The following is a 23,263-nucleotide window of genomic DNA, read 5'->3' as shown; positions in this document are numbered from 1 at the left end:
GTTTGTTTTGCTTTTTTTGTATACTGAAGACTTTCCTTAAATGTCTAATGATCCTTGACTGTCTGCTACTATTTAAGAGTAAGGACATTAAAAAGCTTATTGGAAAGACTGTGTGACGGCTGGGCATGTAGGCCAAGGGTTTACCGTAATTGTAGGATTCCTTTATCTGTTTCGTTAAGAGAATCCCGATGGCAATATCTTTGGAATTTCTTTTTTGGGCTATCATATTCCCCAGAAAGGTTTTCCAAAGATACAATCATGCTCTTGTTTACTTTTGTTTGGGAATCAATTTCCCAGATTTGCTAAACCAGTTACCATTATTTCACTCGTTTGTCGGCTTTTAAAATGTTGCTGCTGTTGTCGCCTTTCCCTCTCTCTCTCTCTCTTTTTTTATACGGCTGGGAGGATAATTTGTGCATTCATCCTCCTCCCCCATCTTTAATGGAAGTCCTGTTGTTATTAATAATTTTATCGCAGGAGGACAACATATCATACACAGAATCGTGTAGAAAGGTTTTGACACAATTACCAGATGGCTCTAAAATTGTATGTATATATGAAAAGAGAAATTCTTTTTTGTAATAGTTTGGCAACAAACAGTATTTTTCAGAGGTATTGCGCCCCCCTGCCCCGCCATTGGTGTCAATCCCCCCGCATGGCGGGGGCCCAGATACAATTGTAAGAAACGACTAAAAAAGTCGTAAGAAGACATGTAGGTGACAGCTGTGCGAGGACAGAATAAAACTGCTTGAAAAGGCCCAGGGCACAGACCGCGCCTCCCTGGAACTAGGAGAGGGTGGGAGGAAGTCTGATCTCGTCGACGATTGGCGGGCGTTTAGGACTAATCACACTTAGCGAGTGGTTGTGTATTCGTTCTGGTCCACCTCCCGTTGGGCTTCGAAGCCACGTTTACAAATGAGAGCAGGGGACATGAGAGGGACAGGACATCTAACCAATGAAACTTTGGGGGGTTAATAGACGTGGTGAGGCCGCTGCCAGGTTCAGGGCGGAAGGAGTTCTCGATCAGAGGGGAAGCGAAAGATGGCGGCAGAACCGCTGCTGTCCAGGCTGTTGGGGCTGCTGTTTTTGGGGCTCCTGTTACCTGCATCTCTGACTGGCGGTGTCGGGAGCCTGAATCTGGAGGAGCTGAGTGAGATGCGTTATGGGATCGAGATCCTTCCGTTGCCTGTTATGGGAGGGCAGGTGAGGAGGCGTAGAGCGGGCGAGGGTCCTTGGCGAAGCAAAGGAGAAAAGTAGAAGGGCAGCTGTGGAGTCGGTGGCGGGAGCCTAAGGAGAGTCGGAAAGAATAGGTAGGGGGTTTACGATGTCCCCTGAGGGTCGCAGACTGAGACCCATTCCCTCGGGGCCGGGGAATGGCCGGGCGGGGCTTCCCGCTGTCAGCTTTGGTCCTAGTTCCTGATCGAAACTCCCTCAGACTTCGTCCCCGTAGAGAAGTGATAGTGCCAAACACAGCTGGAGGACTTGTGGCTTGTTCTGTCTTGACGGGGCTTTGCCCCAGGATCCGAAGAGGGATGTCATTGTTCTTCCCGACCCAGCCTCTCTTCTCCCTGTCCCCTGACTCTCCCTCCCTTCTTTCCCAGAGCCAAGCTTCTGATGTGGTGATTGTCTCCTCTAAGTACAAGCAGCGCTATGAATGTCGCCTGCCAGCTGGAGCCATTCACTTTCAGCGTGAAAGGGAGGAGGAGACACCAGCTTACCAGGGACCTGGGATCCCTGAGCTGTTGAGCCCAATGAAAGATGCTCCTTGCCTGCTGAAGGTGAAGGGAACTGGGATGGTTGACACGAGGGCTTGGTAACTAGCTGTCTGTGGGAGAACCAGGGTGTCCGTGAGTAAGGTGGGATGGGGAGGACCTGTCAGAGTTAAGACCATTGGAGGAGTAGACGCGTTGTAAAGACAGGAAAGAAGCCAAGAATCTTGCAACCACTGGTGACACTTTGCTAAATGTAGAGGAGGGTTAGAATAGATTTCAGGGTTAAGCTACGACTGAGGTGACTAAGAGGGTCAGTGTAGCATAAGAGGGGGACTCTCCTAGAGAAGTCTTTCTTCTCTAGGAGAGTTAGTAGTAAAGTTACCTGCTGTCCCTGTCACTCCGCCCCAGTATCCTATTTTGTTTTCATCATCGGAAGTCATCTCATTAACTGAATCATCACTTTGTTTATTTTGGTCTGAGTTCCAGCACTAGACTGTAAGTCCATGAAGTCAGAGAGTATCTCTTGTTCAGAGCTGTGTCCCCAGTGCCTAGAATAGCACAAGAAATGATGTAGGAGTTCAGTTTACATTTTATGTCTCCTGGGTCTGAATACTTCAAGAATATCATGATTTCTTACTTTTATGGGAAGCAAAAAAGAATTTAAAAATCTTTTTAAAAGGAGGCATAGAAAGCCCACAGGTGGAAAACAGACTTTAAAGGTATCTCTCTCAGTCACAGAGTAAAACAGCCCTCTCTCCTCTCTGAGAATCTGGCGGATTTTTTGTGGAAGCAGAGGGAGATGAAAAGTAGAGGAGAGGTTCTGTGTCCTGGAGCCAGGAGAGATTCTAGTTCTAAGAAGAGACACCTGCACTTCCATCCTCATGATTTTCTTTTAATTGTCAGACCAAAGACTGGTGGACGTATGAATTCTGTTACGGACGCCACATCCAGCAGTACCACATGGAAGGTGACTCATGCCTACATTTTTCCTAAGCCCTCAGCAGCCTGTCATAGAAGTGACCTGCCTCCCCTGACCCCTTCCCTCCTAGTCATCTTAAAAGGGAATAACTGTGATTCACCATGGTTTCTCTTGCAGATTCAGAGATCAAAGGTGAAGTGCTCTATCTTGGCTACTACCAATCGGCCTTCGACTGGGATGATGAAACAGCCAAGGTGGCAGGAGTGTGGGGCCGGGAGAGAAAGGGTTGCTGACTGCAGACTCAGAGTCCCGACTAGAAGGGGAGGGTCGCGATTAGCTACATCTTTCTTGGGGCCTGGTGGCCATTATTCCTCCTTGCTCTCTTTCTCATGCCCCATCTCTCCTGCCCGATGTCCCCCTCCAGGCCTCCAAGCAGCATCGCCTGAAACGCTACCATAGCCAGACCTATGGCAACGGGTCCAAGTGCGACCTCAATGGGAGGCCCCGGGAAGCCGAAGTTCGGGTGAGTCTTGAAAGAGGGAAGTTGATACTTCCTCAGTGACAATTCAGATTCTAATGGAGGAGGGCAAGGTTGCATTTTACACTTAAGAGGGTCTCTCCCCGGCCCTAAACGCAGAGTTTAAGACTCATATTTCCAGCTACCAGCTCTGTGTAATTGCCTGGAGATTCAGAAACACTTCTAATCAACATTTCCCAAATCCCCTCCAAACCCTGAGTGTCATCATTGACGGTTCTTTTTCCTTCTCTGTCCTTCTTCATGTAACAACTCTTCAGTGAGGTTGTGCTGATGTAGCTATTGGGATCTGCTCTAGGGATACAGCAGTGGGCAGACATGTAGCCCTTGCCCTCATGAAATGCATAGTCTAGAGACGCAGACAGATGTTAGCAAAAGAATCCCAGAAATGAGCCTGTGATTACAGATGGAGGAAGGATGTGAAGAAAAGGAGATGAGTTCTCTCAGAGTAAATTCTGAAGCCCATTCATTCTATTCTAGATTTCTCTCACAACTCCCCTCTTCTTTCCTATGCTTTGTACCTTCATCTCTCACTTACGTTACTGCCAACAGCCTCCAAACACGTGTTCTAGATCTAGTGGTCCTCAGTGGGTTCAGGCAGGCGGGCTGTTATATGGTGGGAAAAGTTCCTTAGGTAACACTAATGCGTATTCATATACACACCGGTAGAGACCCACATGGTACAAGAATTATCCTTCTGTAATACAGATTTGCACATGCAATTGTGTGCTGGTAAATGTTGAATAGCCACATTACCAGGGTGTAGGGTAAAGGAGGTGAAGAGGGGAACCCTGATTTATAATGCCTGCCATACCCATTGCATAAATATCCCTACCATGGCTAAATTCATGCTATTACCATAATGCCAACTATCTTGCCACATTCCTGAAAATTTCCCAGTAGGCTCTTGTGAACTGTTGTGAGCCAGACCGAACACACCACTATAAGCATGTGTCACTCCTCTGCCCATACTGGAAAACCTTTGATGGTTCTTCCTTATTTAAAGGGTAGATTCCAAATATTTCCACCCAGACCAATGTGGTAGCAGTGGAGGTGGTGGAAAGCAGTCGGATTCTGAATGTATTTTGAAGGAAGAGCCAATAAGATTTGTTGATAGATTGGATGTGAGGTAGAGTCAAGTATGACTCCAGGGTTTTTAGCTTCAGCAACTGGAAGAATGGAATTGTCTCGAAGTTACGTGGGGAGGAGCGGGTTTGGAGGAGCAAACTAGCTTGGTTTGTGCACATGAAGGCCAAGATGCTTATTGGACATCCCAGTGGCGATATCCAGTTGGTAGTTGGCTCTGATCTTCTGGAGTCTATGGGTGAGGCCTGGCCTGGAGATAAAAATACTCATTGTGTTTCCTTCCCACTGGCCTCTTTTCTGTCCTTGAACCAGCGGATCTCATTATTCCCTCCACCTAGAGCTATCTTCCCACAGGTATTTGAATACCTGCCTTCCTCCTCTCCTTCAGATTATATGATACTGCCACAGGAAGACCTGACACAGACACACAGACATACCTGCACACACATGCTCACCCTTCTGTCCTCATCCTGGTAAACTCCTTCAGTGTTTTATACTCTTCAAAGCACAGATATTTCCTGAAATCATCTTCTTTGTTTGAATTTAATCTCTCTCTCTGTCTACCAGACCCACTAGAATAAGCTCCAGGGAGGCAGGGACAATGTCCATCTTATATTCTGATGTATCTTTGTGCGTGAAACAGTGTCTATCACCAAGTAGATGCCCAGAAATTACTCATTGAATGAAAGGAATGAATGATGAGCCAGTTCACATGTCACCTATTTTATGTGTCCTTTCTTGGCTAACCCAGAAAGTTAGTTGTGTTCCTTCAGCACTTCATGTACATGCATCCACATCACATATATCCTTGTCTTAGTCTGTTTGGGCTGCTGTAACAAAATGCCACAGACCAGGTAGCTTACAAACAACAGAAATTTATTTCTCACAGTTCTGGAAGCTGGAAGTCAGAGATCAGAGTGCTAGTGTGGTCAGGTGAGGGTCCTCTTCCAGGTCACAGACTTGTGTCTTCACATGGTAGGAGGGGTTAGTGGGTGCTGTGGGGACTCCTGTAAGAACATTAATCCCATTCATGAGGGCTCTGTTCTCATGACCTAATCACCCCCCCAAGGCCCCACCTCCTAATATCGCATTGGGCATTAGGATTTCAACATAGGAATTTGGGGGGGGACACTAACATTCAGACCATAGCAGCTCATGAACATCCACATATATAATCCATTGTAGCACTTCATTGTATTCTCATTATTTCCTTATTTCTTTGTAACTTCAGTATACCAAGAACGGAGTGTGGAGACTGCACTGTCCTCATATCTATAGAACATAGTGCCTGTGTAAGCACTGTAATAGGAACTGGGGATAAAGTGATGGCTGAGAGACCAAGTCCTGCCCTCGGGAGGTAGACATTAAATAAGCAGCGACAACAAGTAGGATAGACACTCCAGGGGTTAAGTACACATCACAGGGAGCACAAAATGAAGAAACTAACTGAGTCTAGTAAAGGAGTGGCCTCTGGAAGAAAGTGACCTTCGGATTGATGATTGAAGGATGGGGAGGCAAGAGGATGGCCCATCCCAGGACTTGAGAGATATTCATGGGGACTGGAGAGAATTGCGGGAATGGGGTTTGGGTGGTTGTGTGAGGGGAGCTGGGCAGTTGTTTAGCAGGTCATGGTCAAGTCACAGGTCATGAAATCCTAGGTATGTTGAGGAATTTGGACAGTCTGAGAAATGGGGGGAGGTCTGCTAAGCAGAATGATGCCGTACAAAGGTTTGTTTTGACAATTCACTCTGGCTGGCGTATAGAAAATGATTGGGAAACCGGTTAGGAGGCAGTTGCTGTAATGCAGGTAAGAACACAAGGTGGCCTGAAGAGCATGATTCCACCACTGAGATAGGTATAGTGGGACGGGGAGTAGTTGGTGAAGGAAAACGATTTTGGTTTTGAACAGGATGATTGAGTGCTGGTAGGTGTCCGAGTAGAGACCTGAGGAGGCTATTGGATCTGTGGGTCTGGAGCTCAGGAGAGTGATCCAAAATGAACCTGGAGGGCTGGGAGTTATCAACATCTTGGTTCTGATTGGAGTCATGGTATGGATAGAATACCCCGCCAAAGAAGCAGTGTGTTAGAGGAAAGTGGGATGTAACTTCAAGCAAGCTGTCATCGAAAGCAGGGGCAGAAGGGGAATGGGTCTGAGAGGAGACTGCGGTGACATGGAACCCAGAAAGGAAGGTCTCAAGCAGAGACTGGTCCAGGGTGTTGGCTGCATCTGAACCTTCCAGGAAAAGGAGAATTAAAAACTGTGCATGGTTATGGGAGTTAATTATTTTAATAAAAGCAAAGTATGCACATAGAAACAAAACAATTCAGATGGTAGGCATGAAAACCACATGAAAATTCCTAAGTCCTCTACTTCTTATCACCCCTGACCAGTCCTTTGGTTAGACTTAATAACAGAGGCTATTGGTGATCTTGCTGGAGAGTTTCAGCAGGTGGCAAAGACGAGGTGTTGAGGAACACGGGGGGTCTGGATGCGAAGGAGAGGGAGAGGTGAGCACTAGTGGGAGCAGCTGTGGGGAGGGTGCTTGCTTTGTCCTTCTGTTTTTTAAGAAGGGGCATATTTTTTTATTTTCAGTTTTTACAGCATAGTGGTTAGACATTTTATAACTCACAATGTGATCCACCAGTAAGTCCAGCACCCATCTGACACTATGCATAATTATGACAATGTTACTGACTGTGTTCCCTATGCTGTACTTTACATCCCCGTGACTATTTCATAACTGCTGATTTGTACTCTTTTGGTTTTGGCAGAATTTTATGGTTTTATTAACACAAATAAAATGTGCACACAATCTGTCTATTCATTTTCTTTGCTGTGCAGCCTGGCATTGGAATTGGCAACTCTGATGGCCACCGGGGCTACTCTGTCCACAGTGGCTTTGCAGTTCTTTGAGGAGATGCTGTGAGCAATCTCAGCACAGTGAGATTTGTTGCGCGTCTGCAGCACTTCAAGCTCCTTGACAGTAAATCCCTCCCTCCAGGGCAGGCTGGTGTGGTGCCAGCCTCCTGATGCCTCAGGAGGAACAGTGCGTGTAGTGTTTGGGAAAAGTACAGTTTTCATGGGGTTTAGGAACAAGTGGCTGGTCATCTGGAATTAAATAAATTTGGATCCCTATCCCGGTTCTTACATTATATAAAATTTCAGAGAGATCTAGGATTTTTTTCCTTTTTAATTTTTAATTATGAAACATCTCAAACATAGAGAAAATGTCACAGAGACCCATAAATCCACTGCCAAGTTAAACAGATGTTAACATTTCACCACATTTGCTTCAGATCTCCAGTTTTTTTAAATAAAGGAATAAAACACTATTGATATAGTTAAAGCCCACCTCTCATTTCTTCCCTCTCCCTCCTCTGCACAAACAACCACAACCGTCTCCCTCCTTGCATTTCACTTGTATTACTGATACGCATATCATGGACAATGTGTATTGTTTTGTGTTTTAAAATTATGTATCAGTGTTAGGAACTTGCTTATTCACTAACCAGTGTTTTTGCCATCCAGTGCCAGAACACAGAGATAACTAATTCAACGACTGTAATGACTGTGTTGTTTCCTTGTCTATTTAAACATTCCTCCGTTGAGAAATAGTTGGGCTTCAGTCTAATGCTCTCTCGCACAGTCTTGCAACGTAGGTCTCACTGTGAATGTGTGAGAGCTCCTCTGGGGAAATACTTAGAAGTAGAATCACTGGGCTATAGGGAGTGTGTGTTTTATTGGTGAGGCTGGTGCACTGCCCATTTTTCAATGTCTGGGGTTTTTTTCCATATAGGTATTCTTCATTTGTTTTTAATGTTATTATTTTTTTAAGTTGTGGTAAAATATACATAACATAAAAGTTACCATTTTAACAATTTTTACATGTACAATTCAGTGGTATTAAGTACATTAACAATGTTGTATAATCATTACCACTATTTCCAGAACTTTTCATCATCGCAAACAGAAACTCCATTCTTATTAATCAGTAACTTCCCATCTCCCTCTCCTCTCAGGGTCTGTTTTACTTTCTTTTTTTTTAAAAATATTTTATTTATTTATCTATCTTTAGAGGGGAAGGAGAGAGGGAGAGAAACATCAATGTATGGTTGCCTTTCGTGTGTCCCCTGCTGGGAGTTGGCCTGCAGGGAACTGGCCTGCAACCCAGGCATGTGCCCTGACTGGGAATCGAACCACGATCCTCTGGTTCTCAGGCCCGTGCTCAATCCATTGAGCTACACCAGCCAGGGCCTTGTTTTACTTTCTGTCTCTATGAATTTGCCTGTTCTAGGGACCTCACGTAAGGGGAAATTATTCAGTGTTAGTCCTTTTGTGTCTGGCTTATTTTACATAGCATAATGTTTTCAAAGTTTATCCATGTTGTAGCATATATCAGAATTTTATTCCTTTTTATGGCATAGTTTATGACATATTCCTTCCATGGAATATTTAATAATATTCCATCATATATATGCAAGGCCCATGCAGAAAGTATCCAGCCATGTGCTATGAAAAATAAAGACATTTATTGAAGGAGGTACAAGAAACATGGTACATAAGACAATGACACCTCAGTCCCCTTCAAAGTAGTCTCCTTGGGACCTTACACAGTTCTCCCAGTTGCCATCAGCTGCCTTGTCATATTTTCCTGAATCTGATTGACGTTCTGAAATCTCTTCCCTTTCAAAGTTGATTCTAGTTTGGGAAAAACCAGAAATCTCAGGTACCCATATCTGGGCTGTGGGGGAGTTGGGTCACTTGGGTGATTTGATGTTTCACAAAAAAACTGCAGGAGATGTGATGAATGAGCTGGTGTGTTGTCGTGATGAAGCTGCCAGTCACCAGTTGCCCATAGCTAAAGCCTTCTGAATCATGTGAATAGTTTATGTGGAAGAATATTCAAGCTTAATGCAAAATCTGACGCAGATTCGTTGCTCTACTTGCTAAGTCACTTTGAACGCAATGGCCACACAGTACACATGCTCACTCAATGGTATCTACCACCTCCCACTGACTAGTACAGTGAAGTCGTCATTGTTCACACATGCACATTCCAGTCCACTCTCCTTGGCTGCCAGGTTACATCGATGTTATGCAAACTGTTCTCATTATATTAACAATAGTTGGACTTTTTATGGACAGACCTCATATGCCAAATTTTATTTACCTTTTCATCTATTGATGAATAAATAGATACTCTATTGTTTCCACCTTTTAGTGATTGTAAATAATGCTGCAATGAACAATCATGTACAAGTATCTGTTTGAGTCTTTGTTTTTTATTCTTTTGGGTATGTACCTAAGAGTGGAGTACACCTCATGGTAATTCTATGGTTCGCTTTTTGAGGAATTGCCAAACTGTTTTCCACAGTACCTGCACTATTTTACATTCCCAGTAGCAATGTAGAAGGATTCCAACTTCTGCACACCCCCTCCAATGCTTGTTATTTTTCTTTCCTTTTTAAAATAATGACCATCCTAATGGAAATGAAGTGGTATCTTATTGTAATTTTGATTTGCATTTCTCTAATGACTAATGATGCTGAGCATCTTTTCATGTGCTTATTGGCCATTTATGTATCTCCTGTGGAGAAATGTGTACTCAAATTCTTTGCTCATTTTTGGATGGGGATATTTGTTTTCCATTGTTATTGAGTTGTAGGAATTCTTTATACATTCTAGGTATTAGTCTGTTATCAGATACATTATTTGCAAGTATTTTCTCCCATTCTGTGGGTTGCTTTTTCATTCTCTTGATTGTGTTCTTTTTTTAAAAAATATTTTATTTATTTATTTTTAGAGAGAGGGGACGGGAAGGAGAAAGAGTGGGAGAGAAACATCAATGTGTGGTTGCCTCTCATGTCTCCCCTACTGGGGACCTGACCTGCAACCCAGGCATGTGCCCTGACTGGGAATCAAACCAGCAACCCTTTGCTTCACAGGCCCATGCTCAATCCACTGAGCTACACCAGCCAGGGCTTGATTGTGTTCTTTATGCAGAAAAGTCTTCAATTATCATGAAGTCTAATTTATCTGTTTTTTTCTTTTATTGTCTTATGTTTTGGGTATCATGCTTAAAATGACTAAGTTTTTTTAAGGTTTACTATGTATGTAACATTAATAAATTATAATTTCATAGGCTATCATTTCTTTGTCTACATTTTCAAATGTATTAGCCATAAAAATATAGTTTTTCTTACTTTTTTATAATCTGTTTTTGAAGATAGATCCTCTTGTTAATTCCTAATACTGACTGCATTTTCTCTGTTTTTGATCTGCCTTGCTAGCGATTCGTCTGTTACTCTGAGAGCTGTCTTTTGACTTTGTTCATCCTCTCTATTGTCTGTTTACTATTTCATTAATGTCTTCATTATTCTGTGTTTATTATTTCCTTCCTCCTCCTTTCTTTCTGTTTATTATTTTCCTTCCAATTTCTTGAGTTTTTTCACATTTAAAAGTTCTACAACTTAATTTTTTGAATAGTTACTACATTTTCATAGCTTAAATATAGAAATGCCTTAAAAAAGTATGCAGAGCCCAGGTTGGCGTAGCTCAGTGGATTGAGTGCGGGCCTACAAACTAAAGGATCGCAGTTCAATTCCCAGTCAGGGCACATGCCTGGGTTGCAGGCCAGTTCCTAGCAGGGGATGCACGAGAGGCAACCATACATTGATATTTCTCTCCCTCTCTCCTTCCCTTCCCCTCTAAATATAAATAAATAAAAAATCTTTTTTTTATAAAGAGTTGTCTGTCCCTTTCCTCTTTTGTTTTGACCATCTAAATTCTTTGCTCATATTCCTAATGGGTTGTTGATCTCAGTTTGTAAGAGCTCTTTGTATAACAGCCAGACTATCCCTTTGTTTCCATAGGAGTTACACCTATTCTTTTAACTTCTTTTTTGTTGTTGTTGTTATTGTTTTTTTACTTTTTAAATATATTTTATTGATTATGCTATTACAGTTGTCCCATTCCCCCCCTTTATTCCTCTCCACCCTGCACACCCCCTCCCACCCACATTTCCCCCCTTTAGTTCATGTCCATGGGTCATACATATAAATTCTTTGGCTTCTACATTTCCTACACTATTCTTAACCTCCTCCTGTGTATTTTCTACCTATTAATTATGCTACTTATTCTCTGTACCTTTTCCCTCTCTCTCTCCCCCTCTCACTCCCCTGTTGACAACCCTCCATGTGATCTCCATTTCTGTCGTTCTGTTCCTGTTCTAGTTGTTTGCTTAGTTTGCTTTTGTTTTTGTTTTAGGTGTATTTGTTGATAACTGAGTTTCCTGTTATTTTACTGTTTATATTTTTGTCTTCTTTTTCTTAGATAAACCCCTGTGACATTTCATATAATAAGGGCTTAGTGATGATGAACTCCTTTAACTTGACCTTATCTGAGAAGCACTTTATCTGTCCTTCCATTCTAAATGAAAGCTTTGCTGGATAGAGCAATCTTGGATGTAGTTCCTTGCCTTTCATGACTTGGAATACTTCTTTCCAGCCCCTTCTTGCCTGTAAGGTCTCTTTTGAGAAATCCGCTGACAGTCTGATGGGTACTCCTTTGTAGGTGACTGTCCCCTTATCCCTTGCTGCTTCTAGGATTCTCTCCTTCATTTTAGTCTTGGCTAATGTAATTATGATGTGCCTTGGTGTGTTCCTTCTTGGGTCCAACTTCTTTGGCACTCTCTGAGCTTCCTGGATTTCCTGGAAGTCTATTTCCTTTGCCAGACTGGGGAAGTTCTCCTTTATTATTTGTTCAAATACATTTTCCACTCGTGGCTGTTTCTTTCCCCCTTCTGGTACCCCTATGATTCAGGTGTTGGAACGTTTAAAGATGTCCTGGAGGTTCCTAAGCCTCTCCTCATTTTGTTGAATTCTCATTTCTTTATTCCTTTCTGGTTGGATGTTTTGTTCTTCCTTCTGGTCCATTCCATTGATTTGAGTCCCATTTTCCTTTCCATCGCTATTGGTTTCCCGGACATCTCCCTTCATTTCAATTAGTTTAGCCTTCATATGTTCCTCTAATTTGTGACTGTACTCTACCAATTCTGTGAGCATCCTGATAAATAGTGTCTTAAATTGGGCTTCTGAGAGGCTGGCAATCTGTTGGTCGCTTAGAGTTATTGGCTCTGGGACTTTGAGTTCTTGCACCATCTTTTGGGCTGTCCGTGCCTGTTAAGTAGCAGGAATGGAGCCCTAGGTTTTCACCAGAACAGGGCAACTAAGTTGCTGGGTTGTGACGTTGTATGTGGGGGCGGGGTCAAAGAGGGACAATGGCTTCCCTCCGGCGCCCGCCTCCGTGACCCCCACCAGCACCGCAGCCACCACCGTCACCAGGCCCACGCGTTTCGTTCCACTGCACTCGAGTGTGCCACCGCTGTCAGCCCTCCACCACTGGGTTCGCCCCCCGGAGTCTGCGCGATCCGTCTCACTGCGCGCGAATGTGCGACCTTGGTCAGTCTGCCCTGCACCCCAACTAGGTCCGGGCTGCCTGTGCTCCTAGGTCTGTCCTGCCCGACCCAGCTCCGCTGCTGGCTCTGCCTCTCTTACCGTCCCGGTTGAACGGTTCGTAGCTGTCGGACTTCCGTATAATTCGGTTTTCTGGTCTCTGGGTGTGTCTTAGTTCTCCAAAACTTTTGTTGTATCCAAACTTGGTTGTGGGAGAAGGCACAGTGTTTCCACCTATGCCTCCATCTTGGCGGAAGTCCCCTCAGGTTTTGATATGTGGTGTTTCTGTTTTCATTGTAATTTGTACTTTGCTTCAGAACTTATTTAGAATTATGCTTACAATGTTTCTAAACAAATGTATTTCTCTTGTTTTTATATGATTGCTATTGATTTCTAATTTTATGTCATTCTTTCAATGATTCTCTTGGTCATTATCAAAACATTTTTGTAAAGATTTTTAATTTATTTTTAGGGGAAGGGACAGAGAAAGAGGGAGAGAAACATCAGTGTGAGAGGCATCCATCCCTTGCCTCTTGCTTAACCCCCAACAGGGAACCTGGCCCTCAATGCAAGCATGTGCACTGACCAGAAATTGAACTGGGGGCCTTTTGGTTTCTTGGGACAGTGCCCAACCCACTGAACCACACCAGTCAGGGCTTGTTGAAACTTCCTTTGTGGTGAACTTCAAAAAAGGGTCTGGGTGTGCTCGAGAGCATGTGTTTTCTCTAATTACTTGGTTCAAGTTTGTTTCAAACTTTTTACTAATTTTTGTTTAGTTGCCCAATCAATTTTGAAAGGGGTGTATTAAAATTTTCACTATAATGGTTTCACTACAATGGTGGATTTGGCAGTTCTGTTAATTTTTTTATTTATATATTTTGAGACAGGTGCATGTAAATTTAGAATTGTGATATCTTCATGGTGAATTGGTCCTCTTATACCTTAATGTTGTGACCATTTTTTTTCTATTCACATCTACAAAAATTATTGTGAGATATACTGCAATACATAAAACTGTATAAATTGTAACTGCACGGTTTAAGGAATAATAAAGGAAATACCTATCTAATCACCTCAGGTTATGGGAGAACATTGACAGCACCTTAAAAGCAACCTTGCGTGGCTGGTGTGTCTCAGTAGATGGAGTGCCAGCCTATGAACCAAAGGTCACCAGTTTGATTCCCAGTCAGGGCACATGCTTGGGTTGCAGGCCAGGTCCTCAGTTCAGGGGGCCATACAAGAGGCAGCTGCACATTAATGTTTCTCTCCTTCTCTTTCTTCCTCCCTCCCCTTGTCTCTAAAAATAAATAAATAAATATTTTTTAAAAAGCAACTCTGTGCCCCTGTATGCCCCATCCCCTCTCAACCTTTCCCACAGAGGGAACTGCTATCTTGACTTTATGAGGATACTTCCTTTGCTTTTCTTTAGAGTTTCACCATTTGTGTATGCGTCCCATTTGATTTAGCCTTTTTCTGAAGTTTATACAAATGGCATCATACTGTATGAAAGCATCCAGAGTACATATACAGAAGACTCCTGGGCCTTGTTTCTTTTGCTCAGTACTCTGTTTCGTCCATGCTGACATCCATCCATGTCGATGGCTCGAACTACAGTGTATTCACGGGGGCTGTGAACAACACTCTTATAAGTGCCCTCTAATAATGTACGGGAGTTTCATTAGAGAAAATTCCATGTGGGAGCACGATTGCTGGGTAAAGACGGTATGAAAGTGAGCCCATGTTCCACTTTATTTGGCAATACAGAGTATTTTCCAGTGTTTGTTCTCATTTAATACATTCTTATTGCAGTGTATGAGGTCTCATCACTCAGTATCATGGTCAATATTTGATGGTTTCAGACTTTGAAATATTTACTAATTTATTGAGTATGTAACGGTATCTCACCGTGATTTGCATTTCACTGGTTCCTAACGATTGATCATCTTTTCTAGTATTTATTGATTAATACAAAACTGATTTAAACTAATGTACTTAATTGATATTCTCATATTAAGACAAACTTTTACTTGAAATTAAATGATTTATGTTAAGCCAATTCTGCATTCCTAAGACGCACCCAGTTTGGTCATATGTATTATCCTTGACCATCTCTTTTAAATGTATCTTACTGGATTCAGTTTACACTTTTTTGAAAGACTCTTGTATGCAGGCATACCTCAGAGATAATGCAGATTCCGTTCCAGAAACCACAATAAAGTGAATATCACAGTAGAGCGAGTCTCACAAATGTTTTGTTTCCCAGGGCTTGTAGAAGTTATGTTCACACTGCACTATAGTCCAGCAATTTTCACCCAGTGTGCTGCAAAAGGCACACGGCCTGATGCAAGACTTCCCAAAACTTGTAATCCCTGACTGTTTAGTCAGGGGCACTGACATCTTTTCTCTTAGCTTATCAAATAAAAAAATGACAACTGCCAACACATAACAATAGCTGTTCATTGTGAATGAATCAAAATTATACCTGTTTGTTTTATGAGATCGGCAAAAAATATATATTTTTTGGTGCGCTACAGAATTTTAGTAATTAATTTAAGTGTGCCATGAGCTGAAAAAGGTTGAAAATCGCTGTTGTAGTCTAAGTATGCAACACAATTATGTCTAAGAAAACGGCACACATACCTGAATTAAAAAGACGTATTGCTAAAATAACCAAACCATCATCCGAGCCTTCAGCTAGTCATAATATTTTTGTGAATGGGTCTTCCCTTCAGTTTGTGAAAAACACAGGATCTGTGGCATGTGATAAAGCGAAGCGCAGCACAACGAGGTGTGCCTGTGTACCTCCTGGGAGGTACTGAGCTGTAGTTTTTCCTACTAGTACTGGTAACAAGGTTTTGCTAGTTTCAAAAAAGAAGCTAAAAAATATTCTCACTGTTTCTGCACACCGGAAAGTGTAAATTGCAATTTTTTTACCTATTTTTTATTTATTTTATTTTATTTATTTATCTTTAGAGGGGAAGGGAAGGAGAGAGGAAGAAATATCAATGTATGGTTGCCTCTCATGCATCGCCTGCTGGGAACTGGCCTGCAACCCAGGCATGTGCCCTGACTGGTAATCGAACCGCGATCATCTGGTTCGCAGGCCCGCGCTCAATCCACTGAGCTACACCAGCCAGGGCTGTTTTTATTTTTTTTAATATATTTTATTGATTATGCTATTACAGTTGTCCCATTTCCCCCCCTTCATGTAAATTGCAGTTTTTTATTCCTTGAATATTTGCCAGAATTCATCTTTAACATCACCTTGGTCTAGGTTTTCTTTGTGTTGAAATTTTAACTACTGATTCATTTCTTTAGTAAATTTAAGAATATTCAAGATTTTCTATTTCTAATTGGGTTAGTTTAAGGTTTTTTTTTTTAAGGAATTTGTCTAGTTCATCTGAGTTTTCAAGTTTATGAAAATTTATTCAAATTTAGCCTTGCAGGACAGTGAGCAACCCACTGGGCCATACTGATCAGGGCTGTATCACTGATTCCTAATATCATTTCACTGTGGTCAGAGAACATTTATTGTATGGTTTAAATTCTTAGTTCTTTGAATATTTTCTACAAGGATGACCTTAAAGTGTTCTTCTGTGAGATCCAACATCTGTGCCCTTTCAGGGGCATTTCCTGTTGCCTGCTTGTTTCCCATGTAAGGGTCCCACTTAACTATTTCTTTGCGCATCTCATAACTTTTTGTTGAAAACTGGACATTTGAGGTAATATATTGTAGCAACTCTGGGTACTAATCCCTGAGAACTAAATGTAATTATTGGTGGTAACAACTATTCGTTTGCCCTTCCTGCCCTGGCAGTTCCTCTGTGATGAGGGTGCTGGCATTTCTGGGGACTACATTGACCGTGTGGATGAGCCCTTATCCTGCTCCTATGTGCTAACCGTCCGGACTCCTCGGCTCTGTCCCCACCCTCTCCTCCGGCCCCCACCCAGCGCTGCTCCGCAAGCCATTCTCTGTCACCCTGCCCTGCAGCCTGAGGAGTACCTGGCCTACCTTCAGAGGCAAGCTGGTGAGTGATTAAAAGAGCAAGGAGAGGAAGGAGAAACGGGGGGAGGGGACAAACAAGACAAAGTATTGAAGAACCCCGGGGGAATGTGTCCCTGTCCTGTTTGCATGCTGTTTTCCAGTAGACTCAAAGCAGTTTGAAGATAAAACGATAGAGGAGCTGCAAGACCTGGACCCTCCAGTGTGGAGTGAGACCACACCTGGGGTGGTGCCCACAAAGAGAGCAGGTAGGGCCTTCCTTCACCTGTTGCACGAAACTTGTCTCTGTTTCTTCCTTTCTCTAGGTGTATTCTCTCGGGCTGACTTTTGGGTGTGGGGTGAAAATGTAGTGTGGGCCCACCCTGACACATGTGGCACAGTGGGTTGGCTGTCCTCCTGCAAACAAAAGGGCCCTGGTTCGCTTCCCAGCTAGGGCACATGCCTGGGCTGCGGGCCAGTTGGGGGCGCACAACAGGCAACCACACATTGATGTTTCTCTCCCTCTCTCCTTACCTTCTCCTCTCTCCAGTTACAAGTAAATAAAATCTTTTAACAATCATAAAATAAAACCAAAAAAGTACTATGGGCCCTTCATCTTGGTAATAGAGGAGAGGAAGGTCCACATTCTATTTGTTTCCTTCTATTGCTCCCCTCCTTTCTGATTCCTCCTTGTTCTCTGCATTCCAGCTGCAAGCCCAACCAAGGATGACAGTAAGGAATCAGATTTCTGGAAGATGGTTCATGAGCCAGAGGACCAGGTCCAAGGAAGGGAAGAGGCACAGGCTGAGGTGAGAGCAGCCTCCTAGCTACTTTGATGAGGCTGACCTGGACATTGGGATGGAGGCCACTCAAGCTGAGGTCATTGTGAGATGGCCCGCATCTGTCTCGGGATATGAGGACATACCCAGAGCCAGTGCCTTAAGAACTTGGTCGGCATAAACAAGCTTGCATGCTCGACTCTGCCTTCTTCTTATCAGGAGCAGGAACCGAACCTCGAGCCAGCAGACCCAGCTCCAGGCTCTCCTGATGGTGAGTGAACCCTCCATGTCTCCTTTCCTGCTTGAAGGTATTTTTGGGTGGGTGGGGGTAGAGATAAACACTAAGAGGGAAGTTGGTGGGCAGGCCAGCAGGGAATTTGTTTCTATAGGAGTTAGTGCTCTTTGTAGACAGTTCTCTTCAATGGAGGCAGCAAACACAGTAGTTCCTCTACTTGCTGACTTTGTGGTCTTGGATGATTTCACTTAACAAACTCAGTGTCCTCACCCATAACATGCGGGTGATCACCCCAGCGTTAGAGGGTTACTGTGAGATTAAATGAGGAGGAGTCTGTAGTTCACAGTGAAATGTCTGCAACTGAGAAGACAATAGTGGAGAACAGGATCCAGGGGAGAGGAGCACCTGGCCCCAGCATCTCTCCCAGAGCCCTAGAGTCTGGGGTGATTGCCAGAAGGGCCTCAGTAGCGCGTCCAAGAGCAGGGACCTTAGCAGCTTGTAAGCACCCTTCTCTCTCTTACCTGAGTCCGCCTCAGCCCAGTGCTTTCTGGAGGGTTCCAGCGGCCCCACCTCTCTGACCAGAAGATAGTTCCTGGGAATAAAGGACTTGGTCTCCTCAACTCCTCTCCTCAGAGAGTCAAAGTAGAATTTAGGACACAGTGGGCTCATTCCTGTTTTTCCATCTCAGATTTTCAGAGCAATGTGCAGGTCAAAGTCATTCGGAGTCCTGCAGACTTGATTCGGTTGATAGAGGAGCTGAAAGGCGGAACGAAAAAGGTATGGGCCCTGCTCAGCCGAGGGGTAGAACCTCCCTGCCCACTGCGAGCCTTGGAGAATCACCCTGACCTGGGCCTGCGCTGGGCCCCATGGAGCTGCCTGCCTGCCTGTACTCTTCTTTGGTGCCCCCACCACACCCCAGCCACTCTGCCTTTGTCCGCCCCCCCAACTATGTGCCTCTACTGAAACCCCAACCATCTCCCTTTTTGGATCCCCACCCACCCAGGGGAAGCCAAATGCAGATCAAGAACAGCCTGCAGATGGTGCTGCAGAAGCCCCTCAAAGCGAACCAGAGGTGAAGGTGAAGGGTGACACAGAACATCAGCACGAGGTGGAAGAAGAAGAGGACGATGAGGATGAAGATGAAGATGAGGATGAAAGGCAGTTACTGGGAGAATTTGAGAAGGAACTAGAAGGGATACTGCTCCCGTCAGACCGAGAGCGGCTCCGTTCAGAGGTGAAGGCTGGCATGGAGCGAGAGCTGGAGAACATTATCCAGGAGGTGAGCCCAGCTCTTCCCTCCCATTGCTTCTGCAGGTGTCTGCTCCCGTGGGCAAGACAGGCCGAGGGGCTGAAAGAGAACCCCGGTCAGCACCTAGCAAAGCATGGGGCCTGGGACAGGGCTCTCTGAAATGATAGTTGTTTATTTAATTAAAAGGGGGGACGGTGAGGCGAGGGGAATCGGAGAAGAATGAGCCTTAGACATGACTCTTCTGTGGAGCACGGACCACAGACCTTCATTGCTCCTTGACTTTCCACTTCTGCCCGGGGCATTCCAGACCGAGAAGGAGCTGGACCCAGATGGGCTGAAAAAGGAGTCAGAGCGTGATCGAGCTATGCTGGCCCTGACGTCCACTCTCAACAAACTCATCAAAAGGCTGGAGGAAAAGCAGAGTCCAGAGCTGGTGAAAAAGCACAGGAGAAGGAGGGTTGTCCCCAGAAAGCCGCCCCCCTCCCTCAGACCGGCAGGTGAGAGCTGTCATCTGGGAAGCCAGCCCCCATGTCTTTGCCACTCAGCTCATGCGTGCACAGGAGGGTGACCTGTTCTTTCCCCTCTGAGGGTGCTCGCCTGCTCCCCTCTCCCTGGAGCTCTGCTCTCTCACCTTCTCACCACCTCCATCCCTTTGCCCGCTTACCCTCATTCATCCTTTGGGAAGTGGCTTCTGGAGCACGTCTGTCTTGTTTTCTGACTGGCTCCCGTTTGCCTAGTACTTAGTACTTTGACTGGCACACACTGGGCGATCAGTGGATCTTAACTGAGTGGCTGGGAGCCTGCGTGCTGCAGACCGCACATCTGTGCGGGGCGCATGGGAGCAGCCCCAGCGGGCCAAGTGTGAACAGGCAGCCAGCTGCTCTGAGGTCAATTGCCCGGATAGACTGGAAGCCATACTTTCTTCCGGCTCCCCCTGTGTCCCTTCCATGGGGTTCTGTGTGTGTGGAGGTCAGAGGATTCCGAGTGGAATATTCACATGTCAGACCCTCGAACCTACCTTCTCTGTAAACATGGAAGTATCTTTTGAGCACCAACATGGGGAGTGCCAAACCACAGCTTTCCTACCTGCTTCTTTTTTTTTCAAATTGTAAGAATAAGTTTATTTGGAAAGTTACAGAGGCAGTAGAAGGGAGCCAGCCGGGCTGCATAGGCTCAGGAAACAAGTTACAGAAGCAGAAAAGGGCCCCTGGAGCTTAGGAGAGAGAAAGACAAAAGTAACGCTCCTGTGGGGGAGAAGAGGGAAGGGAAAGGTGGGGTGTGCTGGGGGTGGGGCGCCCCTGCTTCTTAATACAGAACTCCTTTGTAGGCCCGGACGTCCCGATTTTCCTTTCAGGAAACAATTGTCTTCCTGCTGTGACAGGCAGAATTATTTGGTCCAGAGGGGAGCCGGCAGGCTGCAGTCGGTGGAGGGAGCTTTATAGGCTGGGATGGGGTAGGGGGAACTAACTTATTGGGGCCCTGACTCCTGTGCGAGTTTGAGGTGGAATTACTGCCAAAGCGAGTTGATGGCCTAGGGAGAAGTGACCACCACAGCCCCTAACCCTGGAGTCATGGCTCCACTTTGTGTCTCCCTGTGTGTCTCCCCCTCTAAGAGGAGGATCCTGAGCACAGAGTCCGGGTCCGGGTCACCAAGCTCCGTCACGGAGGCCCCAATCAGGATCTGACAGTCCTCGAGATGAAACGGGAAAACCCGCAGCTGAAACAAATCGAGGGGCTGGTGAAAGAGCTGCTGGAGAGGGAGGGACTCACAGCCGAAGGTGGGCCCTGGAGGGCGGGGCTGGATCAGAGCTGTTGGAAGGGCTTGCTGCTGGAAGCGGAGGGGCTGGGTCAAGGAGGACTGGCAATCTCGGCTGGGGATCTGGGGGGCAGAAGACCCCCTGCCCCCTGCCTCCTCTCACTGCCCATCTTGCATCTTTCCAGGGAAAATTGAGATCAAAATTGTTCGACCAGGGGCTGAAGGGACCGAGGAGGATGCACGGTGGCTGACTGATGAGGACACGAAAAACCTTAAGGAGATTTTCTTCAATATCTTGGTGAGAGGCTCCCACCCCCAAGTCTGGGACCTGCCCCCCTCCAGTGTGCTGTGTTGTTGAGAGTGTGGCCGGGTGACACCGGCACACCCCAGCCTTGCCAGCTTCTGGGCTTCAGTCTCCTCATCTGTAAGGGAGCCCAGTGGTCCTGGCCACAGTCTGTACCCTCGGCCTGAGTACGGAATGAAGTGTGTGCGCCCCATCCCTTCCTTTTCCGTGCGGCTTGCTTTTGGATCCTCCAGCGCTCAGTGCTCCCCTGGGCTCGCCAGCCAGCACTCCAGCTCACCCCATGCACCCTCACCAGGTGCAGGGAGCGGAAGAGGCACAGAAGGAGCGGCAGCGACAGAAGGACCTGGAGAGCAATTACCGCCGGGTGTGGGGCCCTGGAGGTGGGGAGGGCACAGGAGACCTGGATGAGTTTGACTTCTGAGCCCACTACTGCCATCCTTTGCAAGGAGACCAGAGTCTTCCCAGACTGGCCTTGTCACCTCCCCATCTGTCTTCCACCCCCTGGGACCCTGAAGGCAAAACTTGGGAGCAGGGTGAGCTGTGGACTTCTGGGGCCCCGGGCAGGGGTGTGGAGGGGCTGTGGGGTCGTGCTGCTGTGAGCTGCCCAGAAGACCACCCAAGGCCTGTGAGTTTTGTCCTCCCAGGCTTCTCCCCACACCCCCTCCCTGTTAAGTCCCCTAACTTGTTCCCGGTTCCCTCCCTACCTAGAGACCTTTGGAGCAGAGTAGAGCAGGGGAGCAGGAACGGTGTCTGTGTGGCAGGCCCCAGGAGACAGGCCCCTGACCCTGCTGCTGTCGGGAGTCACCTACCCCTGCTCTCCGATTAGCTCAGGACTTCTGCTCCTTTCTCTCTCCACTCCCGTTCCCGTCTGCTTCTGAGTTGAGGCACTTTCCTCAGCTGCTGAGGAAATGGGAGGACGTTGCCCACCACCTCTGAAACAATCCAGTGAAAAGGGCGGGGTACAGACCCGCCATTCATGTTCTTGAACAATCAGGTTTCTAAATAAAGAACTGGACCATCATTCCATCAATCTTTTTTTTTCTTTTGAGGGGGGTTAGGGTGGGGGTAGGTGGGATGGGGGCTCAAGTAGGTGGGAGGAGGTATGGTGCTGGGTTTCTTCAGGGGGGAGTGCACAGTCTCGTCCTGTGCTGTGCTCCACTTCTCCCGGGTGGTGTCAGTGGGAGCCTGGGTTCCAGGAAGAGACCAGGGCAGATCAGCAAGCCAGCCCCCTAGCCTGGCAAGGACCGAAACACCTGTCGTCCCTCCTCCTTATCTGTCCATTTCTGTTCCTTCTCTTCTCCCCATTTCTATCCTGAAAGCCAAAATGCACACCATGTTAGCTCAGCATGGCCACCCCCTTCCACTGAGCGCTCTCCTTGCAGCATGCCGCAGGTCCCGTTTGCCAGCCACACCCCCCCTCCCCCCGGCCACGCCACTCCACGGCTCCCAGAAAAGACTTCTGCCTTTGGCGGTGCCCAGAGAGAGGGCTGCTGCCAACACACACTAGCTGCCTTAGTATACCAAGGGCAAGTGGGCCTGGGGGCCTGTCTTTATCTCTTCTTCACTGCCAAGTGCAGATGTGGATTCCCCCAGCCCCTCCTTTCTCATCTTTCTCCCTATTTCTGAGTGACAGCTTTCCTGCTGAAGACTCTGCATGACTCACAAGGTAAGAAAACTGCTCGAGGGCATGGCACCCCTGGGCCTGCAGCAGCGACAGTGAGATTCATGGAAGGGGAGTGTGTGGAACTGATGCTTTTGCCGACTATGTACTTTTTGTGCACGTTACACTTAAGTTGTTATTTAGAAATGTAATGGGTAGATGTATAAGACCCTGCTTACCCAGATCCGCTTATAGATCTTGAAGAGGGGGATGCTTCACCTGTGCAAGATCTGAGACATGGCTTCACGGTTAGCTGTAGTTAGAATTCTGGGTTCAAATCTTCACCCTTCTTACACTCAGTGGAGCCTTGAACAAGATATTTAATTTTTCGAGTGCTGTTCCCTCCTGGGTAGATGATGAGGCACCCTGTGAGGTTAGGCTGCCTCACAGGGTGGTCGGAGAATGGGGTGAGGTAGCACGTGTGGTGCTGTTAGCCCAGCCCTGGCCCTCGGGCAGTGCAGAGGCACTCTCGGGAGACTAGGTGGTTCTTGGGGACAAGAGGCTCAGGCGGAACCCCAGAAGTAGATCAGAAGTTACAACAGAATGTTACAGAATGGGAGGGAAGGGAGAAGCTGGAAGAGGAGGGATGTCC

At 46.1% G+C, this 23,263-nt stretch overlaps 1 protein-coding gene across 4 annotated transcripts; it reads left to right on the top strand.

Annotated features, from left to right (window-relative positions):
- Positions 1 to 1,001: 1,001 nt before the first annotated feature.
- On the top strand, positions 1,002 to 22,037 carry OS9 (OS9 endoplasmic reticulum lectin). Of its 4 annotated transcripts, none has more exons than XM_037030074.1 (15): positions 1,002 to 1,203; positions 1,602 to 1,778; positions 2,616 to 2,679; positions 2,809 to 2,885; positions 3,056 to 3,154; positions 16,524 to 16,734; positions 16,856 to 16,957; positions 17,397 to 17,497; positions 17,687 to 17,738; positions 18,391 to 18,479; positions 18,706 to 18,981; positions 19,259 to 19,448; positions 20,565 to 20,729; positions 20,893 to 21,005; positions 21,307 to 22,037. In XM_037030074.1, the coding sequence occupies exons 1-15, from the start codon at positions 1,042 to 1,044 to the stop codon at positions 21,430 to 21,432; spliced, it is 2,004 nt and encodes a 667-aa protein (XP_036885969.1). In that variant the 5' UTR covers positions 1,002 to 1,041; the 3' UTR covers positions 21,433 to 22,037. The 4 variants fall into 4 exon arrangements, with proteins under 4 accessions (XP_036885969.1, XP_036885968.1, XP_036885971.1 ...); XM_037030073.1 differs by having other exon boundaries at positions 16,853 to 16,957; XM_037030076.1 differs by lacking the exon at positions 20,565 to 20,729 and having other exon boundaries at positions 1,003 to 1,203.
- The last annotated feature ends 1,226 nt before the right edge of the window (positions 22,038 to 23,263 follow it).

This window comes from Sturnira hondurensis, unplaced genomic scaffold (assembly GCF_014824575.4).
Source record: "Sturnira hondurensis isolate 20B ecotype Veracruz unplaced genomic scaffold, ASM1482457v3 Scaffold0020601, whole genome shotgun sequence".
In the NCBI taxonomy this organism is placed as follows: Eukaryota; Metazoa; Chordata; class Mammalia; order Chiroptera; family Phyllostomidae; genus Sturnira; species Sturnira hondurensis.
The sequence above is the reverse complement of the archived record's forward strand: the minus strand, read 5'-3'. Positions and strand labels throughout refer to the sequence as shown.